The 27,440-nt window shown below is 39.5% G+C and overlaps 1 protein-coding gene, 1 long non-coding RNA gene and 1 other non-coding gene across 3 annotated transcripts; 1 reads left to right on the forward strand and 2 right to left on the reverse strand.

Annotated features, from left to right (window-relative positions):
- Positions 1–1,332: 1,332 nt before the first annotated feature.
- Positions 1,333–22,391, forward strand: LOC143596493 (uncharacterized). Its single transcript, XR_013146720.1, has 2 exons — positions 1,333–1,847; positions 21,494–22,391. It is a non-coding gene; the product is annotated as an uncharacterized LOC143596493 (long non-coding RNA).
- Positions 22,392–23,442: 1,051 nt separating this feature from the next.
- Positions 23,443–23,514, reverse strand: TRNAQ-CUG (transfer RNA glutamine (anticodon CUG)). Its single transcript has one exon. It is a non-coding gene; the product is annotated as a tRNA-Gln (tRNA).
- A 1,198-nt stretch (positions 23,515–24,712) lies between these two features.
- On the reverse strand, positions 24,713–25,722 carry LOC143596488 (F-box/FBD/LRR-repeat protein At5g22700-like). Its single transcript, XM_077075252.1, has 2 exons — positions 25,035–25,722; positions 24,713–24,984 (listed from the first exon to the last, which is right to left on the reverse strand). The coding sequence occupies exons 1-2, from the start codon at positions 25,720–25,722 to the stop codon at positions 24,713–24,715; spliced, it is 960 nt and encodes a 319-aa protein (XP_076931367.1).
- Between the last annotated feature and the right edge of the window lie 1,718 nt (positions 25,723–27,440).

Below are 27,440 nucleotides of genomic sequence, written 5' to 3' on the forward strand. Positions count from 1 at the left end.
GAGATTATGATGGAAATGAAATGAGGGTTTAGGGTTTTAGCTTGGTTTAGGGGATATTTATATCCCTTAAAGCCCATGGACCTAAGGCCCATTCTCATTTAACCCATCTCAATTAATCTAAGTCCATGATCCGTTCTTTACTCGATATTAATTAATTAATAACGCGAAATCACTAAACGTAACTTTCTTTATTCAACATTATAAATTTTAGGATGTTACAAATTTTAACGGGGAGAAAATAGAAAACAGCTTATTTGTTATTTGTTATTCGTTATAACAATATAAGTTATAAACGGAAAATATAATATGATCAGATAATTATCCCTAAATATAATAAGAAATTATAAGGCGAGATATATTTTTGCTCGTTGAATCTTATCAAAACTAATTTGAAATTCAACGCTATTTAAAATAGTTGTAATTTTGAATACAAATCCAACTCGTTGAGTATAAATAATTACAAACTGATTGAAAATACTAAAAATCAAATTTAATCTAGTGCTAGCTAAAACAAAAATCAAAATTTAAATTAATCGTACATTTCTTATTTAAGTTATAATTATGTTCTAATTTTTATTGTTTTGAAAGGATTTTGTTTCCCGGTTTTCAGTATGATATTTAAAGAGTGAGCCGAACCAACATTAGTTTGAGCTCATAACAGTAGTAGTTGAGTTGGCTCGGCTTGTATACTTCGACACAAGTTGGAGTTGAGCTCGCTTTTAGCTTATATACAACTCGAGTAAGATCGTGGCTCAGTGAAGCCACTTTTTAAAGATTTTATACATTAGTTAATATAAGTATGAAGTAGCAAGTTAACAATAGTATCATGTCATACAAGCCTCAAATAGCATATATCAACTTTGCGCGACTATTTATATGATCAAGCAAAATAGAAACGAGTTACCGGTTAAGCTATACTTGTGCATTGAATTTCCTATCATCCTATGTTGTTTGTCACTTTAATCTCAACGTTGAAAATCACTGCTGAAACTATGGGTGCAAACGAGCCGAGCCGAGCTCGACTAGGCTCGAGCTCGGCTCGTTTAACTTACACAGAGCTCGAGCTCGAGCTCGGCTCGTTTCAGAGCTCTATTTTCAAAGCTCGAGCTCGGCTCGTGAATGGATTTTGAAGCTCGAGCTCGACTCGTTTGGTATTTATCAATTATTTTAATATATAATTATATATATATTAATTATGAAGTGGCTGTTAACTCATATTTTGTTACTGTTTTAGTGCTCCAAGTTTTTATGCGTGGAGTACAACCGTGTGAGGCGTTGTCAAATTGCAATATGTTATAACGTGTGGCTTCCTCTGTCAAAAATCATTTCACCTCCTTCTTACATAAACCAGAGTGAGAGAGATGGCAATCGTTCCTTCTTCTTTCTAGATAAAGTCACCAGCAATTCGCTTCCAGCTTTCTTTTAACACTGCCTCGCCATCATCAAATTTCCAGCTCTCATCTCCCTGTTTTTCTCCATTTCAGATTGTTACCAAAAGAAGACGTAAGGCTTCGCTCAATTGCGAGTATAGTGAGTTCGATATCCCTCCCCTCAATTTGTATCATTTTATCATTAATTTATGTTTTAGAGTCTGTATGCCTAAAATCAACTTGAATTGCAGTGTCTTCTGGAAATAATTTCAGAAATTAGGGTTTATGCAGGTATATTATTCACCCAAATTAGGATACAGGAACAAGAATTCACCAATTTTAGAGTTGTAGCTTTTCTTGCTCCATCTCAAATTGCAGTTTAAATGTTAACAATTCTCTTTTTAACTTGCATGTATGCTTGCTCCTACAAGTTGTGTTGATTAATGATTACAAAAACAAAACAATATATTAATTTAGGTGTGAAGAAACACGAATCCAATCCCCGGGTATGGGTCCTGGATCCAATGAGTCCACAAGGTAAAGTACGATACTTGCTACCAGGATATGAGTCTAACTTCCCAAAGTCCAGTGACCAGAATCTGAAAAACAGACACCGTGAGTCTCGTTACAGGAAGGACAAGGGGGGGGGGGGGTCTTCCTGTAACCACCCTCCAGCGTGAGGATCAGTAACCTTCGTAAATGGAGAAAGTACTGAAGTAAATAGACTAAGTGTAAGACCCCGTTACCGGTGCCTCACCTTTGGACGTTAGATTTACTCATAAACACAGTTCTACAGATTAGAGTATATTAAAACTTTCGCGGAATATAAAACATTAAACATTCGCTACAAAACATTCAATCTTTTCTTAAGAACCATAACATAAAGCATCATAATTAAAACATCGCTTCTTCTATCTTCAGATGCCAGCCGTTCAATCCATGTCATGTGCCATCCTCATGCCATCACGATAAACATATATACCTGCGTGCATACTATAAGTCAGCTACGCTGAGTGAGTTATAGTTAATCAGGTAACATACAATACATGCGCATATCATACATACTTATGTATCCGAAGATACATATTCATACTTAACCAGTTAATCTTCTATTCTACATACATACTTACTACTACCTACCTAAATCCACCGAGAGTATGTTCATAGTCCGCCGTCTATACCTATACTCAGGGTCGTGAACACGAAAAAGGTCCGTCGTCCTTACCTATGTTCACCATGTATGGTACGTACAAAGTCCGCAGTCCTTCCCTGTACCATCCTATATTAACAACACGTGCAAGGTCCATAGTCCTTCCCTGTGTTACAACCTATTTTTAGCACGTAAGAGGTCCGCAGTCCTCCCCTATGCTATCACAACACAATTATAGCAAGTATAAGGCCCGCAATCCTTTTCTATGCTGAATCCTATTTCATAAACACGTATAAGGTCCACAGTCCTTAACTACGTTCTCATCTATCGTATATAACTCGTATAAGGCCCGCCGTCCTTAACTACGCCATCACATGCCAAGTCTATGTCCAACGGAAGTTAGAGAGATTTGTCATCCTAACTTACTAAGTCAGATATAGAACTCATTTGCCATTCCTGTACCTGCATACACTTATTTGCATATACAATAATCACATCGTAGCATAAGAACACTCTAGGCGTTCTTCACATCATTCATTTAACAATCATACTTCTTGTCGATACGTGCAATATCCGAAGATCGTTCACGCCCCGACAAGCATTCATCTATCACGGTCATACATCATCTATACGTTACATATAACATTCATATCTTTATTTATAACCTGACAGTACGCGCAATATCCGAAGATCGTTCACGTACCGACAAACAATCATTCATATCTATCGCATATCATATATAGCATACACTTACCACTTAAGGTAAGTGTATTAACTAATCACATAGAGTATGCACACATCCCCGAAAACATAACAAGGAATGGGGCTAGAAACTCACCTGAGCTCGGTTAAGTTCGCTGTTAATGGTTGTCCTTCTCTTTAGCTGTGCGCGACTAATTGTATAACAATTATACGTATAAATTAACTATCACTACCCATAACGCGTTCCTGGTCTAATTATAACCCTCCACGAACGGGGGTTCGGGGGCAGCGCCCCTGACAACGGGGTTCTAGGGGTGGCAGCCCCTAGCAGGGTCCAAGGAGCAGAGCCCCTGGCTGGGGTCGAGCTGCCAGGTCAGCCTGGAAAATTTTTATTTACATTAACTTAACACATTTTCCATTAGGATTTTAATATAATTATCCAACTCGCTAACTCATTTGCTATAACGAATTAAGCCTAATTCGTTATCTAATTCGTCCCTTATTACCATCTGATTCGTTATCTCAGCATAGCGAATGAGCCTATAACGAATCACCAGATTCGTTATCTTATTTAACGAATGAGCCTATAACGAATCACCAGATTCGTTATCTTATTTAACGAATTGGTGGTTAGCGAATTAAGGGCTGATTCGTTACCAGTTCACACGAATGAGTCCTATTCGTTATGCATGCGTAACGAATTGATCCGCCTTAACGAACTATCAACAGTTCTTATCCAGATCATTGACTCTAAGGTCAAAGTCAAAATCGATAAGAACAAGAACAGTCAAACTATATCAGATCTGCGATTAAACGTTCGTTTCTTAACGAAATATCATGATTTAGGTATCAATGGAATCGTCTAAGCAGCGCCTACAAACCCCAACCCATTAATCATCCAAACATTCGTGTTTAAGGGGTGCGATTTGGGCATATATAAACGGGTTTCTTTAGGTTAACAATTAACCCATCAAATGTTATTAAATTTCCATAAGATTTGTTGCTTTGGACTTGTTTATAACATACTACAACAGATGTATGATTTTCCCAAACCAAACCGAACCTATAGGAACAATTTCTAAATATAAACGTACCTTAAACGAGTCGTTCTACAAACACGAGCTGGTCTTGATGTTGTTTAGGTTTGCTACGATGATCTAGCACCAACAAGCTCGGGTTTTCGCCTTCGGATCTAGACTCGGGTTACAAGATGGTGTTGTATGTGTTTTCTAAGGTGTAGACTATGGTGTAGAGATAATAATGGAAAGGATTAGGGTTTAAGGGGTATTTATACTACCTTAAGCCCATGGACCTAAGGCCCATATTTCCTTCTTGGTCCATATTTAATTCCATCTAACTAGCCCACTTGAACCATCTTTGTTATTTTACTACTTCTCTACCAATTCAAGTAAACGTTCCCCTTCATAAATAAATAATATATATAATATTATTCTTAGAAATTTAGGGATGTTACACTAAGTTTAGTCAGAATGTAGGTGAGTGAATAAATACCTCATACCGTTTGACAAGGTATTTATAGCCGAAGGATGTAGGAAGGTGATTGGGCCAGCTCCTCTTCTGGAAGATCTTTGATAACTGCCTGGACGCGTGTCCTTTCAAGATAGGTTGAGCTATACGTCCCATGTGCATGGGTATAACAACCTGGACACGCGTCGCTGAATGATAGGACGGATTGCACCCTGGCCATGTGCACGGTTATAACAACCTGGCCAGGTGTCCTTTATTCATTGGTTGATATGTCACGTATTCCCCAAGTAAGAATCGTGAGCCTTTTTCTAGAGAGTAATTAATTAGTGACAGCTGTCCTGCTAGCGTTGTCTTACGGTTATTTAGGCGAACAGATGTCCTGTTCTGCGGATGACTTCTGAGGGCGCCAGGATGCTTACGCGCGTGTTATGAGGATGTTCCTCTTCTACCATGATATGCGGGTGATTCATATATCCCGCGTGTAGCCTATTAGAGGTTCCTCTGTGACCCGCGGGTGGTACTTACGGGTATTTGGGTCTTTTTGGTACCTTACCTCTATAAGTCCCCCCAGTCCAGTATTTCTTCCGAGTGAAGTCTTTTATGCGGGTGAAATTCTGGACTTAACGTATGTTGAGGTTTTTTGAATCTTTGGAGTTAGGTAGAAAATATCTTCTGTTGATGTGGATAATCATGAAAAAATGACAAGCTGTTCACTCGCAGGCGCGTGAACAGATGATGGAACATTTTTGATGGCTGTCACTGTACCCGACTGTGCAACTTTTTCTCTTTTTCGAATTTCCCGCGTGACGTGGCAATCACTGATTGGGCGATTGTTTTCTCTTTCTGCTGTTCATATCCCATCGCATTAATTGCGATGGGTATAAATAGGGAAGACTCCTTCTATTCGAAGTTTTATTACCTTTTTATTATGATTATCGTATTGTTTTTCTCTGAACTTCTCATATATCTCTTTCCTTACTTAGTTTTACTATAATGTTGAACGTTCAGACTGAAGTCGATGAAATAGAAGTTTCGTGGGATTATTCAGAATACGAAAAGCTGCTGGAGACTTACGGTATTCCACCTAAATGGGGGCCGGAGTTTCCTTCCCCTGGTTCTATAGCCAGTCTCCCACTACCTGGGAAAATGGCTGTGTACGGTGATTATTTCGTTTATGGGAATTTCCGTTTTCCCATAACGAAATTTCTCGAAAGGGTTTTAACCGCTTATGGGATCCATTTGTCCCAACTACATCCGCGTGGTATGATTTGAATTCGTCACTACGAATTTGTATGTATAGCACGTGACATGGTGCCCCATCTTGATCGATTTTCGGTTTTTTACCGTCTTGCTAACTGTAATGGTTGGTATACATGCTAAGGATTTTCTGACCGGAGTCTTGGGTATGATGTTGAAAAATTGTCTACAGACTGGCGTAGCAAGTTTTTTTTGGATATTTGAGAATGTGGTGCCTTTGACCATGGTCTGTCGCCCACTGAATTCTGCCCTTCCGGACGTCGTCACAGCTGCTCACGAAGGTCGTGAGTGGTATCGCATTCTTACCATGGAGCCATCACCTATGCGTGCATTACCAGAAGAGGCTTTAGTGTGGGCCGGTATGAGTCGTTTGTGGCCAACAGAGTTCATGGAACCCATTTTTGCGGATCTAAATGAACGTAAGTTATCTTTTATTACCTCTTCTCTTCTTTGAATATTTTTATGATTAAGTTTCCATCTCTTTCAGGTCGAAGTTCTATGTTCAATGCTCTCTTTGAAAACAGGGGTTGTGTCCGCAAGGCGGGGGACCAACCTATTCTTGAGAAAACCAAGTCTCAATTTTTATTTCCGAAGAAGGTTCGAGTTGAACCTGTAATTTCGAATGCCACCTTTGAAACAGGTGCGTATGTTCTAAACCCTCCTCCCTTACTGCCATTACTTCCGATGGAATGGTTGCAATCTTATCATCAAGCGATAATGATGAAGATGCTTCTAAGTTTTCTGCTTCGGAAGAAGAAGGAGACTCTGATGAGGGTGCTTCTGAATTTTCCTCTGTCTCATCTTTGTTGGCAGAATTGGAGAAAAAGAGAGTTTTCTTAGCTTCTCAGGCAAGTCACACGAGTGTGAAGTCTGCGGATACTGGGGCGGGGCCGTCAAAGAAAAACGAAAAATTCATCGTCCTAGGAAGCCGCAGTACAGCCTTGCTGACCACATTGATATTGTTGAAGGTGCGTGTTGGCCTTCAATTACTGTATTCTTTTATGAGTGTTTAGCTAAGTGTAACTTTTTATGCAGATCCGTTGATCTTTAGTGAGGACATATCTGAGAAGTTATCTACACCAACTCCTCATATCGATAAACAATCATCCCCTCCTTCAAGGGGAGGGGCGGGGGATAAACCACCTACCCCGCCTAATGTTGCTGATACGGAGGGCTAGCCGACTTCTCCCCTGGTTGAGGTTACTTTTGATGAGAGGACGCCGACTCCTCCGATTGGTACTTCAACAGAAGGTCCCGCCGACCAGTCTGATCGTGATACTCGTTTCGACTATCTTTTTCAGACTGGGAGTGTTACTGGGGATCAGCAGGACAATCATGCTGTCAATGAGGGGGGTTTCAGGACCGAAGAGTTTCCTCCTCGACCTTCTCCACAACAGTTGTCTTCCACCCCGGCTCGTCTTAAACCTTCGGGTTCCCGTTACTTCGGGGATACAGGCCTGGGTGACAAACATGAGATGTTTGTCCCTCCATGGGGCATTACTAACGGGTCTCGGTTTTCTAAACCTAGAACCTGCATGGAGTTCATCGAACATTGTGCGCCACCTGCTGAGATGTAGTACCAACGTGACCTTTCCCGCCATGACCTTCATACGAATGTAGCTTATCATCTAGCTAATGCTTTGGCCGGTAGCCAGGAGGTCTTTAGTGAATGGCGTACTCTAGGCGGGAAGGTGGGAGAAGCTCGGCGGGCCGCTGAGGCTGCTAAGTAAGAAGCTGAGGAGCATCGTATTGCTGCCCAAACTGCTAAGTGGAAGCAAGCCGACATGGAGAGCGCCCTTAAGAGTGAGCAAGATCGTAATGCTGTAGCTGCTCGCCGATGGAAAGAAGCTTGTGAAAGGCAAAATTCCATTCGTGAAGCTGATCGGGCAAAGGCTCAAAAGGACAGAGACGATTTAGTCCGGGCTCAATAAGCAAACTCGGCTTTGGAAAATCAAGTGGCTCTTCAGGATGCTCGGATCCATGATCTTGAGGCGGAGCTAAAGTTGCAGAAGGAGCGAGTCGATCTTAAGGACTAGAGTGCTGCTGAAATTCAAACTGCCTATGACTCTCTCCTTCAAGCTCATGAAAAGGAAACTATGGAATCCAAAGAGCTCCGAATGCCGGCAGAACGTGCGGAGCAGGACCGGCAGCGGTTCCTTACTCGGGGAGTTGATCCTGTAAGTTATACTTTGACACTTGTTGTTTAATTCTCATTTTTGATAATGAAAACTTATATTTTTACCCCAACAGGTCGTCCGCCATATCAAGGGAAGTAAGGAGCTTAATGACAGTTTTGCCAATGTGATGGCTGCTTCTTCTTCACTTGGGTGTGTTATGGGTTTTCACGAAGGAGTGAATTATGCTCAAAGTAACCGCACATTTAAAGATCATCCGCTATACGGTGTAAATGTCAAACAAGATCGTGCTAAACGGGTTAGAGAGCACGACACTTTGGTCTTCCCTTTATAAGATATGCTTCCGGAATTTGCTTCCGCATATGACGGTGTACAACTTTTGAAAAGCTATCTTGGTGAAGAATCTAAGGATGATTCTTCGGAAGATACATCGCTGAAGGCTCCGGAAGACCCCTCGGCTTCGAACCCTTAGGATAGGCTTAGGTGTTCTGTAACTTGTAATTTTTTCTTTCTCTTTTTGTAATTATTTTTTGGATAATTAATGAGGAAGATCTCTTTTGTCTTTTGTGAGCATTTCATTATTTCAAGAAAATATCTTTTAAAAGATATTTTTGAAATCTATGACTTTTTGAAATGTTTGAAAGTTTGAATAATTATGGTGACGTGGCGGAGAGAGAAACTTTTAGAGGACAACTGACAAGACGTGTATGACGCCGTTGACAGCCTGTTTACACTTATTTGAACTTTTTGCCTGACGTGTCAGTTATTTGATGGTCCGCGGTTTCTCTCTCCTCTGGCACTCCATCAGACGCATTAATTGCGATGAGTATAAATAGATCACTTGTGGTTTCCATTCAACTTTTATTGCTTTCAGATTTTTCAAACACTTGAGACTTTTCAGCATTCTCTAAGATTTCTTCATCTTTCTAAGATTTCTTCATCTTTTCTATTATTGAAATGGCTAAAGAAAAGAAAGGTGCCCCTGCCATTGGCAAAGTTGTCGTAGCCCTGAAAGAAGAGGATTTTAATGACATTGTCCACGTATATGGATTGGCGACGGAATGGGAGCCGGAACGTCCGGCTAGTGGTTCTATTGCCACTAATCATCCTCCGAAGAAAATGGCTGTATACGTGGACCATTTTACGACCGGGAACTTCCGGATTCCGGTGACGAAGTTTGTCCAGTCAATCTTGACGTCTTATGGGATTCATCTTTCACAGATCCATCCCTTTGGGATGTTGAGGATTCGTCATTTCGAATTTTGTTGCCAAGCTCACGATTTTGAGCCTTCTGTTGGCATGTTTGCCGTTTTCTATAAAATGACCTTCCGCGATGGATGGTACAGTTTTGCATCCATCGAGAAGAGGACTATAGGCACGGAGTGGATCCGTAGCCTTCATGGTTGGAAACCAAAGTTTTTCTGGATCCGAGAGGATGTTATTCCTTTCTCGATGAAAAAACCCAAGGCGGAAGCCCCCATGCCTATGGTTCCTGCCTTCGCTCATGAAGGTCTGTCGTGGTTTAAGACGCTAACTTCGACCCCAAATCCCATGCGTCCCATTCACGAGGGAGCAATGGTGAGTGTGAGGATGAGCCGATTGTGGCCATTTCCTAAATTGGAACCGTACTACGAGAAGACCGATAAGAGTGAGTTTGTTCATGACTTCTGTCTCTTTCTCAATGTATAAGTAATTCTGACTTATTTTATTTATTTGTGTAGGCGAAGGTTCCGCCTTCAACACTCTGTTGGATCAAGAAGGGGGCATGATGGTACGCCGTCCGATTGACCCGAGAGATGGCCCCGTTTTGGATCGGACGAGCAACAATTTTTTGTTCCCTATTGTCCTTCGTCCGGAGCCGGTGGTCTCCGAACCGATGTATGCTAAAGGTGAGAAGTACGTTCAAGAAGCCATACTCAAAGGTGAGGGCATTCTACAACCCCGACCTGTAACTGCCATTACTTCTAGCGGAGTGATTGTATTCTTTTCGTCTATCGAGGAGTCATCATTTTGTGAAGAAGTTTGTTCAACTGATGCTAATAAAGCTGTGGGCTCAACTGCAGGTCTTACCCGTCAACGAGCCACTACTAGCCAGGCGGCGGGTCAAGATGATGTTGATACTACCGCGGATGATAAGGGTCCGGTGCCTGATGATGTTACCACTGAGGGTACGCGTCCAGTTATTGACGCGGGCATTTTTAAGGTGGCGGGCAAGCGTAAGGTTCATCCGCTTAAGGTTGTCTCGAAGAAGAAAAAATCTAAGAAGACAAATCCCGCCGCCTTGGAGGCACGTTTGGAACAACTTGACGCAGAAGACCCGCCGTTAGGTATGCAAAATCCCCCTTTTCTTTTTTTTTTATCTGCTTTGGGTTGGAATATTTCTAACCCATTGTTAATGTTTTTTCAGTGAATCTGGATAACCTTTCAGAAGGTGTTTCTGGTTTGAGAGATTCACCTCCTCGTCCACCACCGCCGCCTTCTAATACTGCTAAGGATTCGGTTGTTGTGGCGGATGACTCCCCTTTGGAAAATAAGGAGGCCGACACAACTAATCATGCCAAGAATTCGTCTTCTTATTATGTTTGTCACTTCAGGGATAAAGGGGGTGTGAGCATGTTTCCTCATGCTCCACGAACTTCCCCAGATTTTCAGGATGAAGATCCCACTCCGCACCAACCAAATTGGTCCTTACGTCGGGATTCTACATTCCGCGACGTGGACCTCTGCTCAGAATTTTTGCGGGAGAGTCTTCCGCATGGTGAGAGGGAGAGACGTCACCGTAGTATTCGCCAAGAATTACTGAACTCCCATTCCTACTACTTGGCGAATACTATTTCTACTAATCATGAAATAACCAGAGATTGGTTGGTGATGAACGAGCAATGGGATGAGCTGGCGGCTGCTGCGTCTAACGCTAAAGAGGAAGCTCTTAAAGCGATAAACGAGGCTAGAGAAGCCAGCCAGGCTCTGGAGGCGGAAAGAGTTGCTCGGTCTGCTGCTGAGGAGGCCAAGGTTGTTCTCCAAAAACAATTGGACGAACAAGCCAAACTAGTGGAAGCCCTTCGAGCTGAATCAGCGGCCAAAGACAAGCGTTTATCCGACCTTAACGCCAAAAACCGTGACCAGGCCCTGGAGTGTGCTCGACACAAAATGGAGCTTGTCCGGGCCCAGGCGGATCGAAAATGGCTACTAGCGGAAGCCATCCCCAAGGTATGTATCTTACTCTTATCATAAATAATCTAAGTGTTTAAAGTTAATTATGCCTGATTATTTTATTAGGTCATCGCCGATGTTCGAGCTAGTGATGAGCTCGGGAACTGTGTTGCTGTTCTCTTAAAAGCTTCCAAACAAGCTGGTCGCCAACTGGGTTTTCAAGAAGGTTACCAGTTTGGCTCGACTTCCAAGCTCCCTGAGGAATATGTCTTGACTGGTCAAGATACTGCTGCCATTCTTATACAGAAATCAAAGGATTTTGATTCTTTGAAATTTTCTTTGACGGAGCAGATATCCAAGCTTGCTGATAAGGAGGACAACATCCAGCATTTAAAATCCCTTCTTGAACTTGATGAAGAAGATGAAGAAGAAGAAGGTGCGGGAGGCGACAGTGCGGGACATAATGATGTCGCGCGATAGATAGATTTTTCTTTTCCTTTTTAATTAAGCTCCCCTTCGTCTTGTAATCCCTTTTTGTATGAATGAAGAAGGCTTATTTTTATATCCGGTACACTTTGTTTATTTTTCATAAGATAAGTGTTTGGAGGATCTTTTTTGTGTACTAATAAAGGATTACATAACAATACAAGATTTAAATGACTGAAATAGAAATTTCTATAACTGAGGCATAGGCCAAATTACAAGAAGTGAAATTACATAAAACATCTAATTAGGCACGCAGGCCAAAAAAGAAAGACAAACTACATGTAGCATTTCTTTAGTTGGGCTCCATTCCAAGTTCTAGGGATCTCAGTCCCATCCAACTTTTCTAACTTGTAGGCACCTTTGGATAAAACTTTCTGGATTTTATAAGGTCCTTCCCAAGTTGGGGCCAACTTGCCCGGAGGCTTCATTATTGTGGAAGACAAAGTCTCCCGCGTCAAATTCACGTCTTTGGTTCCGCGAGTTATAATATTTTTGCAACTGGCGTTTATAATTATGTTCGCGGATCGATGCCAACTCTCTTCTTTCCTCAAGGAGGTTTAGATTCATCTGGTGTTCATGATCATTATCTTCGATCATAAGAACTCTGGCGGATGGGATCCCAATCTCGGCCGGGATCATGGCCTCTGTGCCATAGGTTAAACTAAAGGGGGTTTCGAAATTACTGGAATTCCTTTGAGTGCGGAAGGCCCATAATACATGGGGTAGTTCATCGACCCAACCCGTCCTTTTAGTTCCTAATCTTGTCTTAATTCCTTCTTTAATGGTCCGATTGGTTCTCTCAACTTGACCATTTGCTTGCGGGTGGGCTACAGAAGTAAAAATTTGAGAAATGTGTAACTCTTTTAGCCATTCTTGTAACCCACTATCCGCGAACTGAGTTCCGTTATCGCTAACAAGTTCCAGAGGGAGACCAAACCGGCATATTATGAATTCCCACAGGAATTTCTTAACACTTGCTGCTGTTATGGAAGCGACCGGTTTAGCTTCTACCCACTTCGTGAAGTAGTCTATGGCTACTATCAAGAATTTGACACGTCCTGGGGCTTTAGGGAAGTGTCCCATTATGTCAATCGCCCATTTCTGGAACGACGAAGCAGAAGTGACTGGGACTAACTCGTTCTTTGGTCGTAGCGTATTAGGGGCATGGCGCTGGTATGAATCACACTTTCTGATTTCTTGCACCGCATCCAAATGCATTCCTGGCCACTAATATCCAGCGTTCATTAGTTTTGCTACGACCATGCGCGGGCCAGCATGAAGACCACATATGCCTTCATGGACCCCTCTGATCAAATAATTCGCGTCCTCGGCATCCACACATCGAAGTAGTGGTCCGAGGAAAGAGCGTCGGTATATGTAACATCCGGCCCCTCGCACCACCAATATTGCCCGTTCTGCCCACGAAGAGCTCACGGATTTGTTTTTGGTTGCCCAGGTAGAGACTTCCCAGGTGGTCACTCATCCTAGTACTACTTCCACCTAAGCACGCTTAAACGTGGAGTTTTCATGTGCTCCACATCCAACTAAGCCCAAAACGCGTTGGTGATTGAAGAGGCATGACATTTACTTATGAACCAAGGATCTCTCTTGTCCACGGCCGATGTGGGATTTACCTAAGAGTGGGGCTATGTTGTGTTTGCCAAGGGTGTTACAAACAACCCCCCTTTGGACTCATCATCCTCGATGAGGCGTGTCCCATCATCCCGAACGGCACAAGAGTGGATCTGATACCACCTGTAACATCCGGCCCCTCGCACCACCAATATTGTCCGCTCTGCCCACGAAGAGCTTACGGATTTGTTTTTGGTTGCCCAGGTAGAGACTTCCCAAGTGGTCACCCATCCTAGTACTACTTCCACCTAAGCACGCTTAAACGTGGAGTTTTCATGTGCTCCACATCCAACTAAGCCCAAAACGCGTTGGTGATTGAAGAGGCATGACATTTACTTATGAACCAAGGATCTCTCTTGTCCACGGCCGATGTGGGATTTACCTAAGAGTGGGACGATGTTGTGTTTGCCAAGGCTTTGTGTATAGAACACCGTTATGTATATGATATTTCAAGGCTTTGTGTTTTATCTTCCGGGCCGCGGCTTTTTCTTCCGGGAGGATTCCTGCCGACAAATAAGCTATAATGGGTGTCATCCAAGATTCCGCTCCGGTTTGAATTACCAAAACCTGGCGTTGCAGAACAGATGGACGATCCAATACTTCGACACGTATGTCCTTAGCAAAGTGTTCGAAATTTGTTGAAGCTAGTTTGCTAAGAGCATTCGCCGGTTTGTTTTCGCTTCTCTTAATATGGATGACTTTACACGAGGAAAATTGAAGCATTAAATCTTTTGCCTGTGATACATATGAAGCCATGATATCATTTTTTGCTTCATATGTACCATTGATCTGTCCCGCAATCAGCATGGAATCCACCCGGGCTTCCAAATGTTTAACCCCAAGTTTTTTAGTTATCCGTAAGCCTGCCAAAAAAGCTTCATACTCTGCCTCATTGTTAGTACTTTTAAAATCTAACTTTATGGCGTATGTAAACTCATGGCCTTCGGGATTGACTAGCCTGAGGCCTGCGCCAGATCCCTCACTGCTTGAAGCTCCGTCCGTGAATAAAGACCAAATATGTCCCAATTTCGGAGGTACTTGGGGTTGCTGCTCAATCAAACATTCTTTAACTTTGTGATGCGGGACTTCAGTTACGAAATCCGCCAACACTTGCCCTTTGATTGCTGGTCTAGGTTTATATTTTATTGTGTGTTCACCTAGCTCGATAGCCCATTTGGCCAATTGCCAGACAATTCCGGTTTATAGAGAACGTTCTTGAGCTTGTATCCGGTTAAGACATTGATGGGGTGCCCTTGGAAGTACATGCGAAGGCGTCTGGCAGCATAAACCAGTGCCAACACAAGTTTTTCGAGCATAGAGTATCTTGTTTCTGGGTCTGACAATGTTCTGCTGACATAATAGATCTGCGTTTGGACATTCTTTCGATCTGTCAAAAGGACAGCCCCAATGGCAATGTCTGAAGCTGATAGGTATAACGTTAAAGGTTCTCCCGCATGGGGTGCTGTTAACGTGGGAAGTTCCATCAAACATTTTTTAACCTCCAAGAAAGCTTGTTCCGCTTCCGCGGTCCATTTAAATTGTGCTTTCTTGAGGCAATTTCTTAGAGTTGAGATGAAAGAATGAGACTTGGCTGCATGATTTGCCAAAAAACGATTCAAAGCAACCAATCGACCATTGAGTGTCTGAACTTCCTTAAGGGAAGAAGGAGAAGGCATGCGAGCTACAGCTTGAACTTTGTCTGGGTTAGCTTTGAAGCCCGCAGCCATGACAATTACTCCAAGAAACTTTCCTTCCTCCATTCCGAATGAACACTTAGCTGGGTTCAGCTTCATATTAATACTCTTCAAGGTTTCGAACGTCTCTTCAATATCTCTCAACATTTGGTCTTCCTCAACACTTTTAATTACGAGATCGTCCATATAAACCTCCAAATTTCAACCAATTTGAATTTTAAATGCTATGTCCATTAATCGTTGATATGTGGCTCCCGCATTCTTTAGCCCGAAAGGCATCATTTTATAACAAAAGTTGCCTTGATCAGTACGAAATGCTGTTTTATCTTCATCGTCCGCCACCATGCGAATCTGATGATAGCCTTTGTAGGCATCCAGGAAACATTTGAATTTGAATGGTGCCACAGCATCAACCTTGAGGTCTATTTCCGGCAGAGGATAACAATCCTTAGGACATGCTTTATTTAGATCTTTAAAATCTATACACATCCGCCATGTCCCGTTGCTCTTGGGAACGATAACTGGGTTGGCGACCCAAGTCTGATATCGGATTGGACGGATGATCCCAGCCTGTAAGAGATCCTGTACCTGCTCATTCATTGCCTTTGTTTGTTCCGGACCCATCTTACGTTGTTTTTGAACAATTAGTGTAAACAACGAGTTTACCCTTAATTTGTGTTCCGCGAGACACCAGTCATGTCCGCGGGTTGCCATGCGAAAACGTCAATATTTTTTTATAACAACTGTTTTAGAAAAGTCCGTACTATCTCGGAGATAGCCGGTCCAATCGTTACAGTTTGATCAGAAAACTTTTTGTTCAGAACCCATTTTTCCGGTTCAGCCCTCAAAGTTTGTTTTGGAACCTTACTGGGTTTTGAGCTCTCGGTTGCAAAACAATGTCGATTGACATGAATTATTGCTATGCCGGTACAAGTTGGAACTCCTACTGCACCATGTGCCGTGGACGGATGCGCATTGAAGTCACCAATCGCTTCTCGTCCGAGGATAATGTCATGTTTCGATGTTGCTGGTAGAACCATAAATTCGACTTCCTCAGTCCGGGAATGAATTCCATCACTTAGGGTAACCGGAAATGAGATTACCCCTCGCGGATGCATTATTTCTCCTCCAAACCCTGATACTGGAGCATGGATAGGTTTTAATCTTTCTTTATCTTCTTCGTCAAGCTGTTCGAAGCATTGTTCATACATAATGTCCGATGTACTGCCGGTATCGAAGAAAATGTATTGAGAGCGATAATATCCGAAGAGGACAGTGATGATCAAGGGATTTTTGTTCTTTGGGCCCCCTTGATTCATGGGAAGATCACTGGCTCATTCTTCCACTCCTCATCATCAGATTCCTTCCTCTTCTTCCCTGTATCGTACCCGCCTTGTATCATGTGGACGTTTAAATCTTTAACTTGTTTTTTACTCGGGCCCTGGTTGTCCCGAACGGGAGCTTTATGTAATAACTCGGACTTTTTAAATGCATATTCATTAATAATAATCCTACCCGTTTTTATGTTCAGGAAATTTAAACGACAAAATATCGCGTCTATCGAATATTTATTCGTTTATTAATATTTGTTTATTATATTTACTTAACATATAATAATTAACTTTGATGTATATTCAGTTATTACCCTATACTATACTTTAAACTATTTTTGTATCTATATCTAAACTATAAGGACCAATCAGCAATTCTGATAAATTATAACCCATTTTAACCAACAACCCATCTGCCCATTTCCAAACCTGTTTATCCGACCCATATTGCAACCCGTATACCCGTTTAAGTTTTCTTGGCCCTTAATTCTCGTCTAATATACGAAATTGATTGTTGGGATCTTAGTTATATATACTAATCGCCTGCCGACACCCCCTAATTTTGTTATAAAGATCATACAGATTCGTTACTTATTTCATTCACCGAAAATCAACTCGTTCTCAATATACGTACTAACTAACATTATAATCCAATTAAACGTGAGTATATAATCCTTATGATGTCGCCTCCTGTAACCCTATAGCGAATCTTATTATCGTTGATGCTTGCTGTGTATTCTTGATCAACCCGTCGCCAGCTGTGCATGGTGCTAATTAAACCATGTTCATCTTCGTGATAGGTAATTAATTATATGTTTCTGACAGCCTTGATCCGCTTTACGTTTACCCTAACCTTAATCGTTTCATTGTATAATAGATTAACCAATCGGATTTTCTAGGGTTTTTGACTGATCAGTCTGTCTATTTATAAATTAATATCCAGGCATTATAACCAACTGTCATGTAGCGCAGTTGGTTGTAGTTGGTCGTCTAACACTCCGAGCCGGCCACTGGCGCGGGTTCAAGTCCCGGCCAGGCCCTGTTTTGTTTTATTTTTTTAAAACTAATCTAATTATATAATAATATATTAAATCATGTAATTTATATTATAAATAATATATATAAACTGTAAATAAAGATTATTTATTTAAAACCGACATATTAACTAGTTCTTTTTTTTTGAAACTTTGTAAAAACCATATATATATATGCACAACAGTTTATTTATAAATTTACTAACGGTTTTAAAGCTTATAAATTGTGTTAATCTAAAGTGTATATATATATATATATATATATATATATATATTTAAACTTATTGTAAATTATAATTTGCGTATTCTATAAAAAATCGTATATTATATAAAATATTATTATTATTTTTCAATATTTACTTGAAAGAAATCTTACTTAATAGTGAAAATATAAATAAATACCTTAAACTATCCAACAACTTAATAGATATTATTCAAGAATTTTATTAATAAAAATATACCATTTAAACTAATAAATTACTAATTTTTGTAATATTAAAATTTCGTTAGAATATACCCGATCATCAAATCCCGAGTCTCTATCGAGTTATAGAATCTATCATTCGATTCGTATTTATTTCTTTAAATATTTATTACTTAGGATTTCTCGTCGGTGTTTTTCTGAAGAGCTTGATCTACCTTTATAGTTAAAAGAATCGTATCTCTTGCTTAATTACTAAGGTGAGTAATCACTCCCCTTTTTACTTATTTTCAAACCTTTTTGGGGACATGTGCGTATCTATCATATTTAACTATTATATAGTATTCAAAATCGCAACTGTTAATCCTTGTGTGTATATCAGTTTATGCTTAACTTGCTATTTGCTTACTTGCTTTATTTGAACGTTGTATGCTTACTTCGGCAACCGATGTCCATTTTTATGGCAACGGTTTAGTCCTTGCTTTGGTAACCAATGTCCATCTATATGGATTGGTTGAGCCCTTTCTTTATGGTTTATTTCTTTATGGTTTGCTTTCTTTATGGTTGATTGATTGTTTATGTGATATGGCTTAATTGTTTATTCTCGCAGGAACAGTTTGCATCTTTCTTTATTTATTATATATTATTATTGTTGTGTCTTAAACTGGTGTTTTACTCACTCAACATGTGTTGTTGACAAAATTAGATTTTATACGCATATGCAGGTTATCGTAGAAATTTAATGCAGGTTGGTGAAGACTTAGTGAAGAATATAAGTTAGAAAACAATTAATCAAGATCATTTGTAATATAAGTTGTATTGTTGTATGATACTTGATTATGTACTTGTTTGTATTTGATTTATTTGAAAATTGAATTTAATTAATAGATATTGTCATTTAAATATTGCATGATAGTACATTGAGAGCTGTGACAATCAGTTCACGCCCCGACATTTCCGCCTTAGGTTGGGGTGTGACACTTTACCGTTATCAGGTTTTCCAATTTTCACCAAGTGCTTGGTTTTCCAGACTTCACACCGCCTCAATTTCATTTTTTAATGTTCTACAATCATTCGTATTATGACCAATGTCGTCATGATACGAACAATGCTTCTTGGCATCCAAGAATGACCTTCTTGTCAGTGACTGTGGTTTTCTAAAATTTATATTTTATGTAGTGAGGATTTCAGCGGGAGTCTTTGAAAGATGAGTCCAATTGTTGGGACCTCGGTTCGAGGGTCCTGCTTTGTTCTTGTTGCCTATGAGGGATCTTGCATCGAATGGTTTTGACACTTCCACACTTGGCTGAAGCCTTGACCAAATAGACCCTCTCGTCTGTTTATTTGGCCTTGGTGTCTGAAAATCGACTTTAAATTTTTTGCTTTGGATTACCATTCCTCAAAGTTTTTTCAGTGTTGACATATACTTTTGCCGCAGTCATAAGATCGTCTCATTCTTTTGGCATTCCATCTCTGCCAGTAAGTGTGCGGACTAGATCGTCACATTTGACATTCTTGCGGAAGGCACCACGAAGCATGTCTTTGCTTATCCTGCCAATGTTCAGACTTTCGTCATTGAATCTGGTGATAAAATCTTCTATGGACTCGTTATCATGACGAACGACATCCAAAATTTTTGATTGATCTCGCGTATGTTTCTTCTGCTGGCTGAACTGTTGAGAAAACTTTTTTACGAGGTCATCCCAGCTAGAAATTTGACCATCAGGTAACTTTTCAAACCATTCTCTCGATGCCCCTGTCAATGTCAATGCAAACGTATGACAACAATAGGGGAGCGTCCAACCACTAACACCACCTACTGCCACGAAGTTCTGGAGATGATCACTTGGATCAGTCATACCATTGTATTTACCCACTGACGTTGGTATTTTAGCATTGACAGGGAAAGGTGTTGTAGCAATACTTGCTATGAATTTCGATTTTTCGGCAAAGGCCGCCGGGCGATACAGCTTAGTGAAGTCCCGTTCAGCGTTACTGTGGTACTCAGTATGGCGGACTATGTCCTGCGGACGACTGCTTCTTGCTCGTGAGCTCATCCTACTATCAGCGGTATACATACTGTATTCACCCGGCTGGTAAGTTGAGTCGTAACTATCAAATACTTCCAAGTAAGATGGCATCCGCATATTTATGCGAGGACGAGGACGTAACCTCGGTAATTCGCCAAACTCTGGTTCCGTCTGTTGGCTGTAACGGATCTAACTTCCTCTCACTGTTGTTGGAGGAGAAGGAGATCCCCTGGGAGATTCCTCATAATTTAAAGTGCGAGCATGAAGTCGTTCATCATGTTTTCTGCGCTCATATTCAGCCACCAAACTTTGTTGTTGCACATGGAGCCACTCCTCGGGAGTTAACTTTCCTCTGGATTTGGAATTACGTTGATGAGACCTCGCCATGTCAGAGTTGCATGAATCATCTTCCAGATCCAATACTGACTGGTTTCGGCGAGTCTCTTCCATAATCCGTCTGAGATTACCCAAATTGGAACCTTCTGGTGCCGAGCCACGTCCCATGTCTTTGGGAGTGGGACCAGTTGGTGTTGTAACATTTTCGAGGGTAAAACCCCCAGGTGTTACATCAGTGATTCGTGACCCCAGAGCTGTGACACGTTCAAGAGTACGGCCACTTTGAGTCGTAATACGTGCAAAAACACTAAGACCCGGAGGTGCTTCCGTGTTAGTCACACGTGAATCAGGGGCAGGGGTTCCCGTCGGCCCTTCAGGAAGTTTACTCATATCGAACGAACCAAAAAACCAACGAAAACTATTGCTAGTCTAACAAGTTCCCACGTATGGCGCCAATGAAGAAACACGAATCCAATCCCCGGGTATGGGTCTTGGATCAAATGAGTCCACAAGGTAAAGTATGATAATTGCTACCAGGATATGAGTCTAACTTCCCAAAGTCCAATGACCGGAACCTGCAAAACAGACACCGTGAGTCTCGTTACAGGAAGGACAAGAGGGGGGGTCTTCCTGTAACCACCCTCCGGCGTGAGGATCAGTAACCTTCGTAAATGGAGAAAGTACTGAAGTAAATAGACTAAGTGTAGTCAGAATGTAGGTGAGTGAATGAATACCTCATACCGTTTGACAATGTATTTATAGCCGAAGGATGTAGGAAGGTGATTGGGCCAGCTGTCCTCTTCTGGAAGATCTTTGATAACTGCCTGGACGCGTGTCCTCTCAAGATAGGTTGAGCTATACGTCTCATGTGCATGGGTATAACAACCTGGACACGCGTCGCTCAATGATAGGACGGATTGCACCCTGGCCATGTGCACGGTTATAACAACCTGGCCAGGTGTCCTTTATTCATTGGTTGATATGTCACGTATTCCCCAAGTAAGAATCGTGAGCCTTTTTCTAGAGAGTAATTAATTAGTGACAGTTGTCCTGCTAGCGTTGTCTTCCGGTTATTTAGGCGGACAGATGTCCTGTCCTACGGATGACTTCTGAGGGCGCCAGGATGCTTCCGCGCGTGTTATGAGGATGTTCCTCTTCTACCATGATATGCGGGTGATTCATATATCCCGCGTGTAGCCTATTAGAGGTTCCTCTGTGAATCGCGGGTGGTACTTAAGGGTATTTGGGTCTTTTTGGTACCCTACCTCTATAAGGTGGCTTTGTATTATTTATTTAACGGGAATTGGAGTCAGCCAAAATTAAGAAACGTAAATGAGTGTTGATACCCTTTGGACCATCACCAGATTTTATACACACGGATGGATTCTTGGTAATTGAAGGTGTTCATCAACTATGCTGTTGACCGAAACTTAAGTACAACTCTTATGGTTAGGTTACAATTTTCGGTTGCTCAGTTTTGTAAAACAAGTCGTTCATGTTTACATTAAGCTTTTGAGATTTAGTTTTCAGTCAAACCTATTCATGTATAGATGCATTAAATTGTAGGAAACAAAAGTATAATAATGTAGATATATGGTTAGATTATATGAAACCTGATATATAGTTTTTAATGCAATACAATTAAGTGATCCGGCTACACAACTGATTATGTTGTAACTGAAGGAAGAAGATCCAGTAGTAGAAGTAGAAGACACCGAAAATGATGTGTTAAAAAGGAAATATTGCTTAAGGAAGTTTACCTTTCAATTACTTCACTTAATTTACTATATCTGTAATGCTTCTTAACTTTGGCAATTCACAACAATCATGCTTCGTCGTTGTTTAGCCTTCGGTTATATTTATTTGAATATATTTGTATACAAAAATGTTACCCCGGTTTCTGCATATATAATATGTGCAGTCTACATGAAGTGGAGTGCTATAAATTTCACCACAAACTCTACAGGTGCACGCAAACATATAGTTTTTCCCTTCAATTGTGCTGTAATCTTTAGCTAGATTAACAAATTAAGTGTTTTCATATGTTAGTTTTCTCTCTTGAATGTATATTTTCAATTTCGTGGAGCTCGCTTGGTGATAAACGAGCATGTTCGTGGACTGTGTTTTAGTATGTTTCAATAACTAATAGAAGATGCGTGTGCATAGGCGAAATCATTGTTAAGCAATGTGGTACTGCTAATAATGAATTGTTACGACGTTTCACATTCATTGTTACTTTTATACATCTAAATACCTTGCTTTTAGTGGCATAATGCTTGAATATAGTTCGGTGACAGCCGAGTTCCTGACGCGTACCCGCCGCAACGCGCGGGGCCAAAATCTAGTTATAATTATTTTACATATTTTTTTCTATTATAATTTTATGTATAAAAGAATACTCCATCCGTCCCAATTTAAATGTCCTAGTTTGACATTTTCGGTCTTTCTTGTTTAACTTTGACCGACAATATTTTTGTTTGTGTTACATAATACTTGATGTAAAATATATGAATGGATTGGGTTTTAAATGTATTTTACATTGATATAATTTTCATCAAGTATTATATGACACGAACAAAAATATTTACGGTCAAAGTTGCAAAAGAAAGACTTGAAAAGTCAAATTAGGACATTTAAATTGGGACGGAGGGAGTATATATTATTCAGTTATTTTTATTTATTTTTCATAACATTATATTTATTAACTAATAATGATTAAATAAATATTTTAAAAAAATTATATAAATGGTAGGCTCGTTTAGGCTCGCGAGCCAGCTCGAGCTCGATAAGTAAAGCTCGGGCTCGGGCTCATTTATTAAACGAGCTTATTTTTAGGCTTGAGCTCGGGCTCGGGCTCGGGCTCGGGCTCAATAAAGCTCGGCTCGAACGAGCTTTTTAACGAGCTGATCTCGAGTAGCTCGTGAGTAGCTCGGCTCATTTGCACCCCTAGCTGAAACACGCATATTGTAGTAACCTCACCACCGTGACCATTGACACACGGTGACCATTGCAATTGGGATGATATAATTTTTCAAAGTTATGAAGGAACTAAATTTCAAAGGAATTAACATCAGGTACAATAAACAATTGTGTATATTTTTTTAATGTGGTGCCATGGATGTGAAGAATATTGTCTTACATGCAACTGGAAATCTTCATCCGCAATTGACACAAACTGAATGAAGAAAAGAAATCAGATGAAAAAATATGTAAAAAATCGATAAGGTCCTACCGAGATTTGAACTCGGGTTACTGGATTCAGAGTCCAATGTCCTAACCACTAGACCATAGGACCACTTTGACATATATCTAAGATTAAATAAGTAAAGTGCATACGAAAAACCTAGCGAGATCTGAAATGATGCTGCTCAGTTGCTGGATTCAGAGTCCAATGCCTTAAACCACATATAGGACAAAGATGTTTTAATGTATAGTAATTATAAGGTGAGATATACTTTTGTTTAATGAATCTTATCACCTATTTGAGACTAAAAATATTAAAAATCTAATTTGAATTAGTGCTAATTAGAACTAAAACAAAACAAAGGGTTTTTAAATCGAAGGTACTATTTTCTTTTTAGTATTATAATTAAGTTATAATTTTACTGTTTTGTAAGGATTTCAATTTTCCTATATTTTACGAGTGAGCTGAACTAACAAAAGTGATGTGACTTCTTTTTTGTTAATGATTTTATAGGTTATTTAACACAAGTATTTAGTGACAACTTAACTATAGTATCATATTATACAAGCCTCAAATAACATATATCAGACTAGTAATATATTAGAAAATAAATATTATGAAAATCTATTGACTCAGAACTTTGAAACCCTTGACCCATAACTGCCAAACCACCATATTGTCATAACCTCACCATTGTGAGTCTCTGACCATATTTATTCACACCCTATGCTAGACTTATGTTTCATATTGTAATTGTGATGGTAGAATTTTACAAAGATGCACTACAAGTTTGTGTGCAGAATAAGCAAAATCATGATTAACATGAGGAAGATTGCAAAAAGCAAAATGGAGGTGTGGAAAACAAAAGAAGGATTGATTCATCATGAGTAGGTCCATCTATTTCGGATCGAAAAAAAAAAAAGCAAAATCATATGAACTAGCGCTTTACGCAATTTATTTTAACGAAAGCATCAAGCAACAGGAAGAAATGTAGAAGAATCCCCAAGACAAGTTAAACTCCCATAGATGAAAACCATGTTTGTTTTTAGCCAAAAGTGCACAAAGAAAGGACCTAATTATCATGTATAACAAAAGATAAAAAGAAATAACTTCTATTAAAGTGCATTAATATTGAGGTTCCCATTTTATAAATCAACATTTTCTAGTTCAGCCATTGAACGTTTACTGATCATCGTTTAAATATATTGAGGATATATCACGGGTGACCTTGGCATTGGGTGACTTTTGTAGCAAGTAACCTTCGGCACATGAAACATGTTTCAACGATTCAACCAACGACTCGCAACATTTAAAGTGACTGCATAGAAAAGGAACTAAAATCCACCTTCAAACTCTTCAATTCCTGAAACGGTGAACACCGATCCGCCAACTCATCTGGAAACAACGAGAGCAGGTGAATAACAGACGGGTAAACGGTAACCGACTTCGCATTGCATAAAGCATTAAAAATCATCATCAAATCCTCAAACATTATTCTCACTTGATCAGCTCTGTAACAACCTTCTAACCGGATATCCACCGTGTCAAGAACCGAAGACCGTGTGTCTCCAACCGCGGTAACTTAAACCCCTCGAACTCAAAACATTTAAGGTTCGGAGTCGTGAGATTACATTGGTTGACACAGTACGAAAGTGTTAGCTCCGAAAGATGTGGAGCGTGTATATTCAAAGTTTTTTCGTCTGTTAGAACAAAACACCAAACCAATGTTAACTTCTTCAACGCCGTAAACCCGGAGAACGGATCAAGATCCGTAATAATAGCCTTTCGGAGATGTAAACTTGCCAGATTCTTGAAAGGTCCGGATCTCAGTCCCAAATACGAACAACGGATGTATAATTTGTAGCTTTGGAGTTTCAAACTTTTTAACGAATCGCATGAAGGATGCGACATGATCGGCCAACCCGACTCTTTTCTAGCCTTGTTAATACTAACGTCAAGTTCTTCAACACGTTGTTTAAACGTGTAATCGAAAACCTTCTTTAAAATCTTGGCGCTGCATATTCTGTCGCGTTTGAAGGTTAGTTTCTTCACTTTAGCCGATCTTGGAACAGATAACGCACCATAAACGAACTTATCGAAAACTTTGAGTTTTTTAAAACTATGGGAGTTGAAGTCGAGAGAAGGAACATGAGTCCATTTAGAAGACCATGCTTTCGACAACAACGATGTTTCAAAGGCGTGCTTGGTGTCAAGAGACGAAAGAATACGGATCTGTAGCTCTTCAGGTAATGTCGAAAGCCGGTCCGCCATTGTCGGTGTTGCGTTTGGTTCTTGTTTACGTGATCGTTTGATCGCCATTGTTATGTTGTAGTTATGGAATTAGGTTATTAGGATCGGTGGTTTCATAAAGGGGTTTAATTGTTTACCGACTTACTGTGTTTATTTTTGTTGTATAACTTACTAGGTTATTAACCAGTGGGCGCCACATGTGGAAATATAGAAATCTTACGATACTAATAAAAGAAAATGTTGAAGCTTAGGTGTCAACCCTACATTACTTCTAACTTCTAATCTCTCATCTCATTCATTCTAGATATCCATGAGTCATGGGTCAAAATCATTTTGTAAATTGGGTTATAACATAGTGTGGATTTAATTCATCATTGAGTTAAGTGACTTTTCATACCCAGGTTTGACCAACTATGCAACTTTAGTACCTTCTTTTAAATTTCATGCAAATAAACACCTGACGTTTCCGAAATTATGATGTTTTAGTACTTTTTCTTAACCTTTTTGTGTTTTCCATTAGGGATAAAATAGTTTTTGTTTCTCTCATTTATTTAACCATTTGGTCAAATATAAATAAGGCAAACTACTTTAATAAAAACACAAACTGAATCACTTTTTTTTAACAAAAAGAAACAAACCGAACCACTTTTAACAAAAAAAATAACTTACTGAACTGATTTTTTAACAAAAATAAACGAATTGAACTACTTGAAAATGCAAACAAACCGAACCACTTTTTTTTGACAAAAGTAAATTAACCGAGCCACTTTTTTAGCAAAAATAAATGAACTAGTCACTTTTGTTAACAAAAAAAATAAACAAACAATGACACTTAACTCTTCATTGTTTAAAGATTTGTAAATTTCATATTTATAATCACCTTTAAAAACAATTGATGCTAAATATAATCAATAATTGGGTTGGTGGTTGTTTTTCAGCACAATAGTAAATATATATTTAGGGGTTTGCATTTATATTGTTTAATGACATTATGATCTAGATTATTGTCTATACACATTAATTATTATCTTTTAAATATTGTTACACGAGAAATTACATTAAGTTCAAATTTTCAATCATGTATAGTACATGGGGTGAAATATGGAAAAGATACATTTCATAAATCGTGAACTGAAAAAAATAATAATTCATAATTTACTTCGTACATTAAATTAATTCGTAAATATTTTGAGATACAATTGAAATAACGACCTTATTATTTTTATCACTTGACAAATCCCGTCCCGTGTAAAACACGGGTTCAAAAGCTAGTCGTCTAATAAACATATATAATTTTAATCGACAATATTGTCCGTTCTTGAAAGTAAGTTCATTGAACTTGCCTAAAATCGAATGATATACAAAGTCTATTAAATCATATACTGGATATAATGAATTGTTAATTAAAATATCATCAGGAATTTGTACATTCATTCGTCATCATTTGGAACCCCCAACATTCCCTTCACCTATATCCAATAGTTAATTCACAAATTATTTTATCTCTTCAACATGTAAGGATTGACATCCAACTGTGAGCCTCGTGTTTTTTTTGATAGTTTAAGTACGTTTCACTTTGACAAGATGTAAGAAGAACTACTTGAAGTGTAATTTAAAATAAACACGAACAAAAGTTTATACAATTTAACTATTTATTTAACAAAAGTATCATAAATTTAGTATTTACAACTTCCTAAATACTTCCTTATATACAAGGTTTATACTTTAATTTGTAGTATTTCGGTGTTGTCAAAGATTAATATAAAAAGGAATAAATTGATTTTTTA

Source organism: Bidens hawaiensis, unplaced genomic scaffold (assembly GCF_021521415.1).
Source record: "Bidens hawaiensis isolate Kalapana, Puna unplaced genomic scaffold, B.hawaiensis_p1.1 tig00046636_1, whole genome shotgun sequence".
Taxonomy (NCBI): Eukaryota; Viridiplantae; Streptophyta; class Magnoliopsida; order Asterales; family Asteraceae; genus Bidens; species Bidens hawaiensis.